Source organism: Rhynchophorus ferrugineus, unplaced genomic scaffold, assembly GCF_030347505.1.
Source record: "Rhynchophorus ferrugineus isolate W39M unplaced genomic scaffold, kcgeb_rfMv2 rfM5, whole genome shotgun sequence".
NCBI classification, from domain to species: domain Eukaryota; kingdom Metazoa; phylum Arthropoda; class Insecta; order Coleoptera; family Curculionidae; genus Rhynchophorus; species Rhynchophorus ferrugineus.
This window is the reverse complement of record NW_027472584.1, coordinates 7,985,139-8,003,481: the sequence shown is the minus strand read 5'-3', so window position 1 is coordinate 8,003,481 and position 18,343 is coordinate 7,985,139. Positions and strand designations below refer to the sequence as shown.

Sequence of the window (18,343 nt, the reverse complement as noted above, 5' to 3'; positions counted from 1 at the left end):
ATATAATTTTCAACAAGTTTGTGGAAGTGAAACGCACATTTTCGGAAACAGAAATTAAAAGTCGACTTTATGGTTCTGAAATTGAATATACTGATTTTGGGACCGCTTGGTGGCGCAGTGGTAAAAACGACAAGACACCTGTTGCGATAGTCGCGGGTTCGAATCCTGCTGGGGCATGGTCGTAAATTTATGTTTGTGATTGTTTAATATTTGTGATTGTCCTAGGCAAGAGCGCACAATCCGACAACGAAAATGATCTCAGTTACGCCAGTAACCAGGCTGGGTAAGATTTCTAAGTTAGTCACTCGGTCACTCGCCAGTCGGTAGGCTTAATGCCTAGGACCATGGTTCCGAGGCCACGTCAAATTGTAGGTCCAGCTTAAATAATCCCCTAGTTGGTAAAAGGAGACTTTAAAATATGATATTTCTTTAATACCTATTAATTATCTCTCTACAGCAGCTGTTATTTTTTCGTTGAGTGCAAATCGGTTTTCACAATTTTTTTAAGATATGAGAAAGGGCAGACGTGATTAAATCTGGCGATTAAGCTGGATGTTAACAATTTATATTTTAAGTCACTGATTTAACTCATTGGGTTTTGACTTGCATGAGCAGGTGTGTACATCTTAAAAAAACTGACAGTAACAATTTTTTGACTAATATTTGAAAACAAAACTTCGAAGCGTCTTGCTTTGATTTAAGGACATTGTACTCAAGTCTCATTTATAACGTTAAAGCAATACAAAAATTTTTATCGGTGCATTATCTTGATAAAACATTATTTTTATTTTGTAAAGTGGGTCTTTTTTACTAATTTGTAGATCCTATTAATGCAAAATATGTCAACAATTATCTTATAAACAATGTCGGAGCGTATGCTTTACCATTTTATAGGTAATACGTGAACAAAATTCCTTTCAAATCTTAAAAAATGGACACTAATGTACTTTCTTGGCCGATTTTTGAATAAAACTAGATTTTGGATCCGGGTTTACACCACGTCTTAACTCCTTCTAGATCTAAGTTTTATTCATAGTGTTTACAAAGTTCTTTGCAGCATTGACAACGCCCCATGGTATATTAGAAATCAGGACATTCAGAAAGATTTTCAATGGATAGCCGCTATATTTTTCCGATCTTTCAGTCAATTTACGGACTTCATCTAGAAAGAACGATGTATGCTTTGAGGCTATCCATGAAACGACTAATGGGTCAAAAAATGTTTTGGTATCTTCATGACAAGTGAAGCGCTGCTTAGATAAGACACTAATACGTTGGAATAAGTAGTATTCAGAAGGAGTAAAGTCTGGAAAATGCGACGAGTGTGGTAGCACCTCCTATTTTGATGTCTTCAAATATGTCTTCACAGATTTTGCAACATGTGGTAGAGCGTTGCCATGCGGAAGAATAAATTATAAAATGAAGAGGATAATTAGTGCTCGGCTCAAATGCATCAATTGTAGTCGATAGCAATCTCTATTATTCGCTCATTAGCTTGTAACCATAGATATTTGGTTTTGCAGTAGATTTTGATACATAACCAGGAGGTCAAGCAGTAATTCAATGAATGTTAATTTAAATTCATACGGCACGAAATACTGAAGCTTTTTATTCATTCATTCATTCCCATGCTCTTCAAGGGATTGGAAATGGTTTATTGTATTAATCCCAACAACTTTGCATATTCTCCTTACGTTTAACACTAATCATCATCGAGTACCGCCATCAAGTACTGATCTTTTTTTTGAAAATTTTTTGGCTGTCCATTGTGTCTTTGGTGTCGAAATCGCCAATTTTAAAGCACCGAAGCCAGTATTCCCATGTTGAAATCTATTTAGCACTTAGCATTCCTTTAGCTGCTTTTCTCTTAAAAGTGATTCAGAAAATGAAACTTCCCGCTAATGCGATTTACTCGGTACAAATTCAGATATTTTCAACGTACTGAAAAACATTTTTATTCACACTTCGACAAAATGACATATACTGAAAAGTGAAGCCTGTCGGTGAGGCTTCAACATGAAGTTGGTTACAAATGTACCCGATGCGGTTTATTACATAGTAACACCATCTGTTGTAAATCCTTTAAAATTAATTTATAGGCGTGATAATAATATTTAATAAAAATTTAGTGTGGTGGCAAGAGGCTCACGATTTACTCATCTCTAATATTAGTTAAATGTGTTAAAAAAATTCAAAATGAATTTTTTGATGAAAAAAAATATATATGAAGAAATATATATATGTTGTTGTGGAGAAGTAATCATAAACTGATAAAATGAACTGATAAAAATCCAATCTGTTTGACGATATCTGAAACCGAACGATGATTAAAGAATCAGTGGCAAATTTCAGGAGCTGTAGAAGCGATTAAGATGGCCTCGACGAAACGGACAAAAAGGTACCTACAAGGTGTTTTTGCTATCGATGCCGCTACGGAATCTGGTCGTGAGCCGTGAGAGACAAAGCGACGACATTGTTTAGCACGACTCGGCATCAAACAAGCCGGTTAATCACACCTGTTCCGAATTCGAACCATTTTTATTCTTTCGCTCTGATGAACCGACTGTTGGAATACTTTCGCCCGCTCAGTCATTAATCAAGTAGAAATATTTGTATAAAATATGTTTTTATAACTTTATAGAACATGTGCGAAATGCCATGATGCTTGCCGGTGTCTGTTGGTTGGCTTATTTCGGTAGGAGGCAAAAACATCAACGACAATGTATCCTTTCAAAATGCTTTCGTCAATAAATTTTGCTTTAATTATTCCTTAACTCATTCAAAATTCTTCTTTAATTAGTTTAAAGTACAATAGTGTATTATGAAAAACAAGTTAAACAGCATTAAACAATAAGCTACATAAAAGAGCGTCTCTAGATGCAAAGAAACATGTTTCAGATGCATTCTTTTTTACAGTTCGAGCTTAAGGACATCTCAATTTAGTAATTTCGGACGAAATAAGCTGTCTTGTTTGTTATTTGGATATCTTTATTCTTTGCTGATTATACAGGAATTAATTTTTATAAATTTAGGATTGTATTATGAAAAAATGTGTACATTACCATGTTTCGCCAATAAATTTTGTTTTAATTATTCCTTAACTTATTTAAAATTCTTCTTTAATTAGTTTAAACTACAATAGTGTATTATGAAAAACAAGTTAAACAGCTTTAAACTATAAGCTACATAAAAGAACGTCTCTAGATGCAAAGAAACATGTTTCAGATACATTCTTTTTTATAGTTCGAGCTTAAGGATGGAGCTTAAGGATGTCTCAGTTTAGTAATTTAGAGCGAAATAGTCATCTCAAGCTGTCTTCTGTGTTATTTGGATATCTTTATTCTTATAGTATTATTAAAAATATGTACATTATCATTTGTTAAAAATATTCTCCATCGCTTGTTATTATTTTTGTCATGCGTCTTTCGTCAATAAATTTTGTTTTAATTAATTCCTAACTCATTCGAAATTCTTCTTTAATTAGTTTAAAATACAATAATGTATTATGAAAAACGAGTTATACAGCATTAAACAATAAGCTATTAAAGTTATACAGCATTAAACAATAAGCTAATCAAAAGAACGCCTCCAGATGCAAAAAAAATATGTCTCAGATACATTTTTTTTACAGCTCCAGCTTAAAGATGTCTCAATTTAGTAATTTTGATCGAAATAAGTTCTCTCAAGCTGTTTTCTTTATGTTTGTTCCTGATTGAATATACATGGAATTAGTTTTTATAAATTTGATATTATATTGTGAAAAATATACGTACATTATCACTTTTAAATTATTTTCCTTTGCTAGTTATTGCTTTTCTGATGTTTCTATAAATATTACATATTAGAATATATATTGGAATTCTACGTCAGATGAAATGATTGTATTTCTTCTTTTAAGACCATCAAAGAATCTATACGACAAGTTTAGATGTCGAAGTGAAGTTTACTATACGACATCGATTGGATCAAGTGATGGTCACAAACGACTATTCCTGCCGAATAGAGTACGTGGAGGTTAAATGTTATTTAAATATGATCATACAAAATCAATTTGTATTTTACAGTAACAGTTACAGTTTTACAGTAAGTTTGCAAACTTAATGAAGTACTTTCAATTCTACATTATTTGTAACAAAATATAAAAAGAAAAAATCCGTAAATTTTGTCTTGTCGGTTAGAAGTGAAGTTTAATCACATAACTTTATATCTTAATATGACATCTTAATATGAACACCATGCTATATAATGCATGTTAATGAATTTTGGCAACCCTGTTTCTTTATAAATAATGCGACATAATCTTATAGTTTATATTTCAGTGTATTAGTTTTGTGTCACTTTGTTTTAAGACCGTGAATACAAACGATCGGTGAAATGTGTGATCTCGCAAGCAAAAGTGACAACAGAACTCAACACTCATTTGAGTAATACTGTTCAGTCAAAAACAGTACAGCGGAATTCATGGGGGGGTTGCGATTGCGAAACTCTTTATAACGGAAGGCGAAGAAAAAGTGGTGCAACGATCATACAATCTGGACACTTGATGACTGGGAGAATATAGTATAGCTAGATGAATCATCCTTCAGAATTATCAGAAACTTACGATCCGGACCGGAGGATGGGTATTTTTCCTTCATATCACTGGCTGGAATATCTCAACATACGAATGATGGAGTTTTTACTATGACTAGCACAATGCTGCTAAATAATTCAAAAATGATACACACAGATAAAAAGGTATAATCTTGGTTTCAGAATATAATCAGGCATCTTTCTTGGCCAGCATAACCGCCATACCTCAACATAATTGAACCTTTATGGGAAACTTTAGAGCAGAGAGTGAATAGTTGTTTTCCATCTCCAATATCATTGAAGCAACTGTCTGATGTTTTGACAAGAATCAGGTAACATTCTATTGGGAACTTCTGTTGGGAACTATACACTCTACGAATCTATTCCGCAAAGAATTGCGGCTATATTAAAAGTAAATGGTGGCTCAACATCTTATTTTGATCATCCTTTGTAGGTCAAATTAACTCACAATTGTAGTAATTATTTTACATACTTCTTCATGCATATTAAGTTTAAAATCAGATATATTGTTTCAATATTAGAGATTTTTTATTTTTTGTTTCTTCTAATATTTAATTAAAATGTACAGAATAATTTTTACCAATAGTATAAGTATAACATAATTTGCATCATATACCATATTATTATAATATTACAACATTTAATTAATTATCTTTAATTTTTTCTTGATGTTTTGCTTGATATAGAACATTGATAATATATTATCTTTTAATACACATTCCAAAGTAAAAGATGCTTCGTTGTAAAAGTTCCACTACTCATCACCACCAGGAGTTTAAAAAAAGAGCTATAAGACCTCTTATCTCTAGTCCTTAAAAATTTAATTTCAAACTTCAAGTTTCAAGTTTATCGCTGCCCATTACCAAAGTCGCAATTACAAAGATATCTGCAAAGCAACAACTGGATGCGATAAAATCGCGTCCAAGAGGGCACAATACCTGCTCCCCAAGGCCTCCGCTGAAATATGGTAATTGCTCGGCAATGTTGTCTTAACACGACTATTACTACGTCGAGCGTAGCTACCGGAAGTGGCCATCTTGAATTTCAATTTTTACGTCTCTTTCACGGTATTTTTTTTCGTTCTCTCATTCCCTTTGTTTACATCTTCATTTATTTCAACGCCTACCGTATTCATATCCATGTTTAATATTAATTTGTGATTTAAATCAGATTTAATCGGATACATATATTTGTTCTCGCTAATTAAATGCTTTACTAATTTATTATTTAACTATCCCATGTAATTGTTACCTGAGTAGTCTTAATTAAGGATGTTACTGTCATTCATTCAAGATTAATAGTTCATGATGAACAAATGAGTTCAATGAAAGATTTTCTATGAAGTTCGAGCTTTGAACGCGTATAAAGCTTAATTGTCATGAAAATCGAAGCTCTTTACAATATATAATAATGTTAATTGGTTACGAGAATCTGTTATACCCTTTTCTTTGGAACTACGCCCTTTGGGATCAACTACAACAGAATTAAATTATTTGTATCTTAGAAGAAAGATTGCCCATAACGGTGAATTACCAGACAGAAAAACTAAGGTTTCAGATGATCAATATCGTCTTCGTATAACTATAGAATAAAGAAAACATGATGATGAAATATAGATAAAACAAATGAAGTTTCTCTAATATTTTAGTTATTAATTTAGTTATGCTGAGATTTTAGTTATCTTAGAAATGAATCAATATAACATGTTTCTATCCAAGTTGGTACTGTTGTATTTTATTAATTTTTGTATGGATTCGTGATTCGCACATGGTAAAGTCTTATATCACTAAATATTGTAAATGCAATACTTACGTAAAATTGTCTAATATTCTTTTCGAAATCATGTTAGAAATTAAAACGTTAAATAAAAATGTTAATAACAGTACAGATTTGACCAGCAATATATTCCAAGATTAGGAAATCAATTTTGTGAATTCCCTCATACAGCTTTATAGCAAAATCGATTTTTAACTTTTTTAAGGAGGATGACTTAAAAAATAGGGATTGAAATCGCAACGGGCGATCAAAAGATTGAAGCAGCAGGGACGAAGGGTGTGAAAAGTAGGCAAAATTTTGTGACACTAAAAACAGCTTATTGGTTGTTGAATACGTATTTCAATTCATTATTTTTTATGATTTGGCACGTCACTTACCAAGTCCTAAACCTAAATTAATTGATCTAATGTTCAAATGACACGTGGCAAGAGAAAAAACTGTTTCGAAATTCCAAGACAGTGAAAATGATGGTGAAATTGAATTAATTGCTTTGTCATCCATCGTATATACCAGATCTGGTTTACAGTGACTAGTGGAAGTCAGTAGATCTCAAAAAAATGCTCAAGTAAAATATATTGTGACTTAAATGAAGAAAATATTTGAAAAGTGATTGAAATTTTTGAAATTTGAATTGAAATATATTTTTTTACGAAAGAGGTATACAAAGTTTAAAAAGCTTTAGACTGAATGTATTATTATTGAAGGATAATATTGATTTGTTAGTTTTGGTCGATATTTAATGAATTATATTTTACATAAAGTAAATGAATATTATTTTAAAAAATTTTGAATTGCTAAAAATTTTTCTACGAAAGAGCTATACAAAGTTTAATGAGCTTTAGACTGAATGTATTATTATTAAAGGACAATATATTGATGAATAATATTGATTTACTAGTTTCGGTCGGTATTTAATGAATGACATTTTACATAATGTAAAATATTTGGTAAAAATAATAAATTAATATCGATAATTTCGTGAATGTCATTTCACCAGTAATATAATTTCCTATCCATATTCGTGGGCAATTATGACAAATGGTCAAAATTAGATTACAAATTAAAAAAAAATTCAACATAATTCCCATCATCCAATCTAAGTGATTGAAACTTTTGAATTGCAAACATTTTTTCTACGAAAAAGGTATACAAAGTTTAAACAGCTTTAGACTGAATGCATTATTATTGTAGGACAATATATTGATGAATAATATTGATATACTAGTTTTGGTCGGTATTTCATGAATGACATTTTACATAAGGTAACACATTTGGTAAAAATAATTAAATTAATATAGATAATTTCGTGAATGTCATTTCACCAGTAATATAATTACCTATCCATATTCGTGGCCAATTATGACAAATGACCAAAACTCGATTATAAATTCGAAAACAAAATTCAACATAATTCCCATCATCCAATCTAATAATTCGTTTTACGTCCGAAACGATCTACTTTTTTTCCCGCCCATTCAATCCATTATTTTAAACGGATATTCCTCGTTGAATGGATTAAAACACGTTCCAATACTCATTGATTGGCATGGTGTATTCAAGGGAATTGGCGGGGTTGTTCGAAACAATTTCGAGATAGTCGAGCTTCAGTTAAGAGTAATTAGGTAAGGTAATCGTGTGGGGTGCGGAGATTTGGTTCAGTAGGGCCTATTAGAAGTCGGTGATGTTCTGAAAAAGTTTAATAGGGGTCCCATTGACGTAGAAGAAAAATATCTTTAATAAAATGATATTTAATGTAACTTCAATGCTTCAATGCGTGTTTATATTTGATTAAATTCAACATATTTTAATACTTTATCTCGTTTTCTATTTACAATTCTTTTATGATTCAATTAATCATTTTTTATTATTAAAATATTGTTTCTAGTTGTTTCCAGAGTAACCAATAATTTGTATTTTATATTAACATGAAAAGTAGGTATTTAAAACATCGGTCCTTACTTAGCCTCCATAGTAATAATGTTCACGTATTTACTGTGTTGTTTTTCCCGTTAAATACTATTTACTGCACCACTAGATCAAATGGTTTGATCCTTTTAAGTCTGTGTTCTGCTCGAATTTTATCCAAGAGTTTCAGAAACGACATTAAAAGCAGAAAAGCGGGCGCTCTGCTCATGCGCATTTATTCTAAACCAGTTTGACAGATTTCACAGCTACGAGTGTTGTTTATACGACTTGTGGTTAAGGTGTAATTTTTAGGATAATTTTATAGTTACAAAAGTTTTGCAACGAGGCTCAACAGTGTTTCAAATATTGTTCTATGTACAGTTTGATCATCAGTAAAATATTTAAAAATATATGCCGATTTGCCTTGATTACCTTTTATGCTCCAAGTCTTGGTCCAATTATCTATATTGTTATTCATATGTTGTAATGTTCTGGTTACTTCTTGGGGTTTCTCTCCAACAACAAATATGTATAAGTATATTTACACTTTACAGAGGTATATCACATATGTAAAATAGGATTGGCCCCAATACATTTTCCAATTGCTTTAACTTTCTTTATTGTAGAATAGACTCTCTCTTGTTTCACTCTAAACATTCTGGCTAATATGTAAGAGTTTAGAAGTTTAATATGCTGCTTTGGTAACATATTTTGTAGTTTGTGGATAAGTCCCATAAGACGAATCTTGTCTAAGTCTTGGGCTACATCTAGGAAAATTATTTAGCAGAATTCTTTATTTTCATAGTCTTTATAACGTCTGTGATTTTATGCACCTGAGGTGTAAGTATCAGATGTTTTCTATATAAATGAATACTATAAATTCTTTTATAGTATTCATTTAGGTTTTTAATTTAGTTCTTTACTTTGACTACTATATTGCTTACAATTTTATTTTGTCAGTTGTTTTAATTATACTTTTCTATTCAGAATAAAACTTGTCTTAAAGTTGGAATAATATTCAGGGCAAGAATCTAAAGAGTGGTGCCAGGCCAGCTCTTCGACTCCGAAGTGTGTTCGTATTCAGAAAACAACCAAGGATGTGCTAATGACTTATTTTTGCGTGTAGAAAGAATTTTCTTGGTGAATTCTCTCCATACTAGTAAAACAGTATACTTAGATTATTATTGTTATCTTTTAGATCAAATGGGGTGCAAGAGTTCATGAAAAAAGACCTCGTTCGTACAAGAAAAACATCATTTTCCATCAAGCTAGCAACGTCTTCCATATAACTCAAAAAACCATTGCTAAATAAATAAAGAATTAAAGTACAAATTGTTTCAACAGATTATTTACCAGATTTAGCTTCTTCAGACTTATGACTCTCAGTTCTTCACACTTCAACATATTCTTTGGCGGAAAACGATTTTTGTCCATTAAAGGGGTAATACATTTAGCTTTTTTCCACAGCATTTCTACTGGAGTATCCTTAAGCAATAAATCTATTTTATTTTCTTTGACGTTTATGCCATTTATTATTAGTTGCATTAATTGCAGTAATCATAAATGCATATTAAGAACGCCACTGGTTGTGTCATGACATTTCGGACTGTTAGGGGACACGTCAACTCGTGGGGAACAAGCGTCAAGTGAGCGGTTAGCGACGAGCGTTAAATAAACATTTAACGTGTTCGGCTCCCCCTTTTCCAAAACTAATGTCTTTTACGTCACTCACTGTACGTGCAGTCTGGCACTGACCTATGACGCCTCCGGATTTGGGGTTTCTAATGTAATTGAGAACCGAATGGGATAAATGTTACGGTCTACAGCAAAAACATTTAGGTTTTTGCCTAGTTCCAGAGACCGATGGGTCTTTTTTCACCATAACTAGTTTGAAAGGGATGTTTTTATCGAATGCCGGCTCTTCCAGCCTATTAAACGGTATAGTGATGTGGGCCTAAGCCTTTCGGACAGTTAGATATGCAGTAATGATTGTTGACGTGGCGAAATAAGGTTCTTATCTAACCAAGACAAATACTAAATGATCTGGGTGATAAAGGCGCGCTTATATATCTCTACTTAATCAACATTCCCCTACAATTTAATAATAATATTACGTACCTTATTTACTAAAAAAACACGTTTTCTTTGTTAAAAATAAACTCCAAAAAAATTATTTATTATTAAGTAGCGTGAAAAGTTTTTGGTTTAAAGAAACCATATTATATTTTTTTATCATTATTCTCTCCATTATGGTTCAATAATATATACAGTAGAAAATAAGCATTGCCAATGATACGTGTTTTACTCAATCGATAGATCTTCTATCGTCTATGAAAAACTATATGATTTTTATTAAAAGGTAATATTATAAACTTAAATTATAAAACAATGTGTAAAACACGTTTTCTTGGTTAAAAATAATTTCCTCATAGTAGCACTATCTATTAAAAACTGTTTATTATTAACTATCGTAAACAGTTTTTTGGTTTAAAAAATCAAGATTATGTTTTCTATTATTATTCTATCTACTACGCTTCAACAATATATGCAGTAGAGCATAAGCATTGCCAATGATATGTGTTTTTTAAATAAATGGTAGATCTACTATGGTTTATGAAAAACTATATGGTTATTCTTATTAAAAGGTAATATAATAAATTTTAATTATAAAGCCTACTTTAAATTTTAAAAAATATTATAATAATTTTGTTTTGAAAATATGTAAAAACAAAAGAGACTTTACAATTTATAAGTTTCTTCATTTATTAAATAAAAACGACAGAACTTTCTTGATGTATGATGAATTTTGTACATTCATTGAGGAGGTGGGTAAAGATCAATCTTCTTTCGCCTATAGTAGTTATGACTATTGAAATATTGAAACAATTTTCTTACATTTGTGCCTTAATTTTAAGTTTCATGTGATCATATGACGTTCATATTGACCACTAATAGCTAAGAAAAGAATAGCTAGTTATTTAAAAAAGCTCAAATTTAACATTTCTATATTTTTAAATATTTTTTCAAACAATAAATTTTAATCATTAAATTAATAAAAATGTTAAAAGTCCTTTATGTGTCACAATTTATAAAAGTTCGAAACAAAATTATGTGAGCTAAAACACCATATTTCCATCTATCTATTGAAAGTTTCATACAACCTTTGGTACTGTTCGCGATTTTTTATTACCTATAAATAAAGGATTAGAGTTTGATTGAAATTTTCTCATATAAATGATTCAAAAGAGTCTTTCAAAAGATTGCTTTCAGTGAAACGTCTAAAGGTAAAACAATAGTTTATGAGCACGCAAATCACAATTAAAGAAGTTATTCATGATTTTAGCCAACAATTGACTCATGCCATACATTTTTACGTGTTCTGGATGCAAAACCTGTTAGAGTAATATATTTGGCTAAATCAACATTGTCTTAATGTGCTGATATCCTAATCACGCTAGAGATGATTTTTTTGTTTCTAAAAGTAAAATAAGCCTTGAAGGGTCACTCTTTTGTCACCATAGATGAGATGAAAAGAATGAGAACGAGATTAGAGAAAAGAACAAGTTTTAGAACAGTTTTAGGGATTGAAAGTAGCGCTGACATAAATAAATAATGTCTAATAGGGATTAATTTGAAGCTGAAGAATGTTGATGAATAAGTAGTAAATATTAAATTAGGCCTATAAATAAGTTTTAAAGGATTTTTTCAACTGAAGCTTATTGTGGAAAATCGATACAATATATTTTATTCAATAGTATTGTCCATCAATAACCGCTACTTTTTTCTATCTTCCAGATGATTTACGGTTTCCATCTCGAAAGAATGATGTATCTTTTGATGCTATCCACCAATCGACCCATTTTTTCGCGTTATTCCAACAGGTCACAACTCATATGTCGAAACAAGTAGATTTGGAGAATATGGGCAGTATGTTTTCACAGGTTTTGTAACATGTCGTCGAGCATTTTCATGCTGAAGAATAACATTGTTGTGTCTTTGCTTGTATTCCGGTCGTTTTTCGTGCAGTGCTTGGCTCAAACGCATCAAATATAGTCGATAACGATTACAATAGATGATTTTATTAGGTTTCATAGTATACCACACCACCAAATACGGAGCGTTAGTTTGGAGCCATGGATATTTAGATTTGCCGTTGATGTTGATGCATGACCAGCTGGTCTGCATGATTTTTTTATCTTAGGATTATCGTAATACATCCAATTCTCATCACCAGTAACAATATGATGCAAAAGACCTCCAATATTGCCGTTGAAGCAGCATTTAACATATGACCAAACGCCTTTCAATGATCTTGGTTACAATTCATAAGCCACAATATATTGAAACTTTCCAAAATTACCTTCAGCCGCCTTTTTCTTCAAATTGTAGTAAAAAGGTAAAACTTTCCGCGAATCGATTTATTCGGTACAAATTCAGACATATTCAACGCACTGAAAATATTTTTGTTCACACTTATATGACCTAATATATTATTTATAAAGAATATTTAAATTTCTGTTACATTTTGAGCATACCTCGTATATTAAGGAGAAATTAATTTATTATTAAGTAATGATGAACCAAAAGAATCTGATCCTTATCCAACTCCTTTATTCGAAAAATAATACTCACTAAACTTTTTATTCATATATCTTATATCAGATATTATTAATCAATTCATTAAATAGAAAGAAATCTATTATTGTAGATTTAAATCTAAAAACAATTTTAAACGGTTTTTCTTTGGACAAATGCGAAAATTGGTAATGTGACAGCGGTGAAAAGAAGGCTCACTGTTTCTTCTCCTCCTTTTTTATGATCAAAAATCTCTTAGATCTCGATGAAATTAAATGCCGAGTTTTAATGTTCATCGAGTGGAAAAAAGTAAAAAGTTTGTACCGATCCCCTCACACCGGTCCTTCCTTTTTTAGCAGTGTCGTAGGTTGGTGGTGGGATCATAGCAAAAACATTTTCGGAACATTTCCCTTTTAATTATGCAGATGGCATTAATGAGGTATCTAACATAATTAGGATTGGGTCACGTCGGATATAGGTGGATTATAGTTGGCGTTTGTCCATCTCACACGTCCTGATTATAAAGTAGGTTCTGCATGTCAAGATTTGTCATTGCTAATAGAATTATTGAGATTTAAATATCGATAAATAGATGTTTACCATTGGATTTTTAATAAATTTACATTAAAACGTACAGGATAGGTGATTAACTTATCCTAAGTTGATTATCATAGAATTTTTTCTTTTAATATAACATAATTAACTAAAGAAAAATAGCAATATTAATTTTAGTCTTCTAGTCGTTCTTAAAATTTTCACCAAATTTTCTTTGCTTTTTACCATATAGAAAATCTTGTCTCCACAACATCTCAGTATATCCAATTTGGTGATAGATCTACATTAAACAATGAAAATAGGCTCCAATTTTCAATACTTCGGTCAGGAAACAAATTTTTTTAGTACTTTAAATATTTTTACATTTACATTTTTTACATTTAGCGGTCTTTTTTAGACTGTTTCATTAATTTGATCACTAAATCATCATTGAACTGATTAAACTGTGGGTCAGAGATAGTCAGGAGAAGGCTACAAGAATTGTGGGCCACTTCGAGATAATATTTCAACCCCATACAGTGGACGACATTAAATTATTATCCTAACGCAAAAAGAACCCTGGTTTTGAACCTATTTCATTTAGACTACAACTGTGGAAAACGGCTGAAGTAATTATGATTCCTAAACTAGTGTGGCGACCGCCACGACCCTTTAGGCCACCACCAATTCACCATCAACAACTACAAAGGTTGGCAACGCCGGTGGATTGGTACCATGCAGTTCTGGAGTATAAAAGGCCATCACGACGACGTCTCGCTCTCTTTTCTTATCACCGTTCCCCTGTAACAGTAACACTTCCACAGCGCTACCGTACTTCCTTCACCTTAACCTAATATCCTGTCAATCCTCCCATCGACCACATGTGTCAATCGTAAGTTAAAATAAACAACTTTGATTCAACCAGTGTTTTTAGTTCCCGTGCAAATTCCTTCCAAAAATAGTAGTGAGTGTTCTGATAGATAACCGCAGCGGCAGCCACACGTTTCGACCGACCGACCGACACGACGAACATTCCTAAACTAGTAAAGTCACCTTATAAAACAGCGTCATACCGGCTATGTCCGACAATGTCCACAATATTCGAAAATCTTCAATTAAAAATGATAAAGCCAATCATTGAGGAAAAGGATCTTATTCCAGATCATCAATTTGGTTTCAAAAACAATATTCCAGGATTGATCAGGTTCATAGAATTGCTAATGTCATAGTAAAATCACTAGAAGAAAATAAAGTTTGTTCTGCAATATTTTTAGATGTTGAACGACCTTTTGATAAAGTTTGATATGAGGGTTTAAACCATAAGATTAAATTGCTTCTTTCTGACTAAAATTTTATAGTCATATAGAAGATGCTTATTTTGACTTGAAGAAAAAACCAGCAGGTGTGCTACAGGGAAATGTATTGGGACCAATATCTGCTGTACACTGGAGACTTCCCTCCATTCAATGAAAATGCTGTTGCTACATTTGCAGATGGTATGGAATCCATTGGAGATAACAACAATGAATCAAGCGAAAAGCTGCAAACAGTTATGTCTGAAATATAACGCTGGATAGAAAATCAAAATAAATCTCTGCAAATTAAATTTATAACAAAATAATTAAGCAGAAGCCAGTATATATAAATCAGTAAGTAAGCAAGTCCCGTATATAAATATTTTGGCATGACCCTGATGTTAAGCTCAGGTGGAAGCTACATGTTAAGACAAAATGTGTAGAACTTAAGCTGAAGTACAAAAAATATACTGGTTATTCAGTAAATATTGAGCCCTGTTATATATTTAGCCCTGTTAGTATATAATACGCCTTTGCATTAAGTCTGGAATTCAGTGTGGATTTATGGTGTTCAACTTTGGGATTGGACGAGCCAAGGCAATAGAAATATCATACAAATATTCCAAAACGAGGTACTGCCAGGTATTTTTGATACTCCATGGAACATTTGTAACGACAATCTGGAAAGGACCTGAAGGTAGAAACTGTCGATAACGTTATCAAGCACTATAGTCAAAGACCTGAACAGAGTCTACATCAGTACATTAATGTTGACGTTCTCCAGCTCCTAGGCAATGATGGCTTAGTTAGAAGATTAAAGAGAATAAAACTATTTGATCCGCTTCAGTGATGTTAAAGTAAAACTGAGTGCACCTTAAAAACAGAGACATAAATGTTAAGCCCAAAGAGTTTACCGTAGAATAAGTACTTTATAATGTTAAAACCGTAGCAAATTAGCATAAAAACAAATAACTTACTGTTATAACTTATGTTTACTAGGTTGTTTCAATAAATAATAAATAAAATATATGACGCATTAGTGTATATAGCAGTTCTTAGTTTTCTGACGACACGAGAACAGTCAATGTCTGCCAAACACAGTAGTCTAATCAAATAGCAGGCAAGATAAGGCAATAGAGGGCACAGTGATTAATTTAAAATTATTAGGCGAGAAATTCAAAAAGTCACTAAGACAACTGCTCTCGTATATTTTATTTAATAATTGTTGATTATTAATGACAGTTCTTTAAACTTTTTACTGTTATTTCCTTTATATATAGAACTAGCGTATACGCCAATGGTTTTTTTTTTCGAATGGCGTTTAACGCTTAGACTGACACCAAGCGTCCTTCGAAAAGGAAATTTAATTAAGTAAAATTACACTGCTTGTACTTTAATTATGTTAGTATTAGAGTTTTTGCAGCAAATCGAAGGGAGAAGGAGCATTCGTTGCGACAGTCACCCCCGTTAGATCTGTTTCAGCGATCAAAAGCTAAACCAATTCGTTTAGAGCTATTGCTACTCGTGACATTTATATGACGTTATTAAATGCAACAGACTACAACAGTGTTTCGACCGTTTCGAGTACGAAACCGGATAAAAGGGAATGTATTTTAAGAAAGTCTTTTGTTGTTCGATAGGGGAATTGGTTACTTACCGTGATCGAAAAGGAATCCGGATTTCGCTAAGGTGTGGGCTGCAGGTGGTAATCCCGGTACGGAAAACGTGTAAGTTCCATTGTTTCCAAAACTCCCACTGAATATTGGACCTACTGAAACAATATTTATCATCATTAAAACTTGAAATTTTATGTCCCATATATCGATATATCGATATTTTTTGGGCCGATATATTTCGATATTTTTTTCCAAGAAGTATCGATAGTTGTAAATGTAAATGTAATTAAATTTAAAGTTTTAATAAAAATCTCGCTATTTTTTAAAACATAAATACCGATATTTTTCTCCACGACCGACATCCCTATTGTTAGTCATACATTACTAATAAATTGTTATCTGTAACATTGTTAAAAAACAAACAAGTAATAAGATTTAATTCTCAATCCGTCGTAAGAATTGCAGTCATAAAATCACGAAAGTTTAGATATATTTGTTAATCAGTGGCTACAAAGGAAATTAATCCATTTTTACTAGCTTGATATGCTCTAATTAAGTAAACAACGTAAATAATATGAATAATTTATTTGCTACATATAACTAGAATGATGACTAATCTCGAAATATGATATTCTAATGAATTTTCTTTTAAATTTTCTAGATTTATGTTATTTCTGGGGAAAATAAGGGCTTTTGTCCATTTTAAGATTTATATGACTTCAGTATAGAGTTAGTAAGCAATGGTCTTTAAGCGAAAATATCAAAATCATTTATTTGGTATAATTATGAACTCTGAGGTGTATAAATGGTGCGTGGTCTTCTACAAACGCAGATAAAACGAACAAACAACAACAAAAAAACTAGAAATTATCAAATTTTGCCCAGAATAAAGTGATTGTATCCTAGGTTTGTTGAAATATATCGGTATATCTATAAAATCGATATTTTTTCGATAAACTGATATATTTTCAAGTCAAAGTTTTTTGCTATTTGCTAACACATATAAGAAACGATATATAGATCTATCAATATTTTTTGCCGCTTCCAACATAACTATACCATCCGTTACTGAGTAATGACGTAATTGGTTCTTATTGGCTTGCATTGATCAACTTATCACGGTGGATTGTAGTATTTTAACAAATAAATTATCAATATAGACAAATAATGAAAATAAATGCATTTTTATAAATCCATTAATCCGTTTTCATGAGATAAATATAATGTTTTGTGATTGTTGATTATTATAATCACCCCAACTTGAATTTAAAATATATTAACATTAGTATTAAGTTTTAAAGGATATCTAATTTTTAACACATTTTTATATTTTAATTAATTACGTGTTTTCGTATTTTGTGTTAAATACTCGGTTTAGTGAGATTAATCAGTATTTATAATGAATGATTTTTTGTTTTCTAAATCATAGTTTTACCAGTTTCTTGAAGGTTAATTTACATTTTGATGCCATCGTAAAGTTCTTTTCCTAAATAAGACTAACAAAATAACTATTTTTCATATTTTGTTACCACTCTATGTTATAATGAATTGTAATTGTAATGGTGTTTGAATGTTAAACTAAATAGTCTTCCCATAGGTAGTGACAAGTCACTTAAATCTGTTCATATTCTGAAACTAGAGCTTTTATTCATTATTTTGATCAACCAATAAGCTGAAGTTAATGCGGCAAGACTTCAAATAATCTACTGAAAGTCTCACTGCTGGCGATCTATTTTTTAGATCGCTCAGTATAATCTTTTTGAGGATACTCCTTGCGTCTTCTAAAAGTTTATAAGGAATTCTTTCACTATTTGAAAATCATATCAGAACCATTATAACTTGCGTTTTTGGGTTTATTTTTCAACCTAGGTGTACGTATATCAGACTCTAACAGTGTCTTGGAGCCATACAGAAGAATTAACAAATTAAGAACCCACAAGAGCCTCCTGTGCTACTTCTGTATTAAATACCATTGATATTTACAATGGAAAGAAATTTATAGCAATTTTATTGATTATGAGGTCGGAAAAGTAAGGGAAAATGTGTTAA

General features: G+C 31.4%; 1 protein-coding gene across 5 annotated transcripts in view; it reads right to left on the bottom strand.

The window, feature by feature from the left end:
* LOC143197612 (E3 ubiquitin-protein ligase Rnf220) overlaps positions 1-18,343 on the bottom strand; it is a 169,299-nt gene that overhangs the window by 92,008 nt on the left and 58,948 nt on the right. For 3 of the 5 annotated variants that reach the window (XM_076406164.1, XM_076406168.1, XM_076406165.1), the window contains one exon: positions 16,336-16,449. In XM_076406164.1, the coding sequence (XP_076262279.1) occupies positions 16,336-16,449 (114 nt within the window). The remainder of the gene's footprint in view (positions 1-16,335; positions 16,450-18,343) is intronic. The other 2 variants (XM_076406166.1, XM_076406169.1) reach the window with 1 other exon arrangement.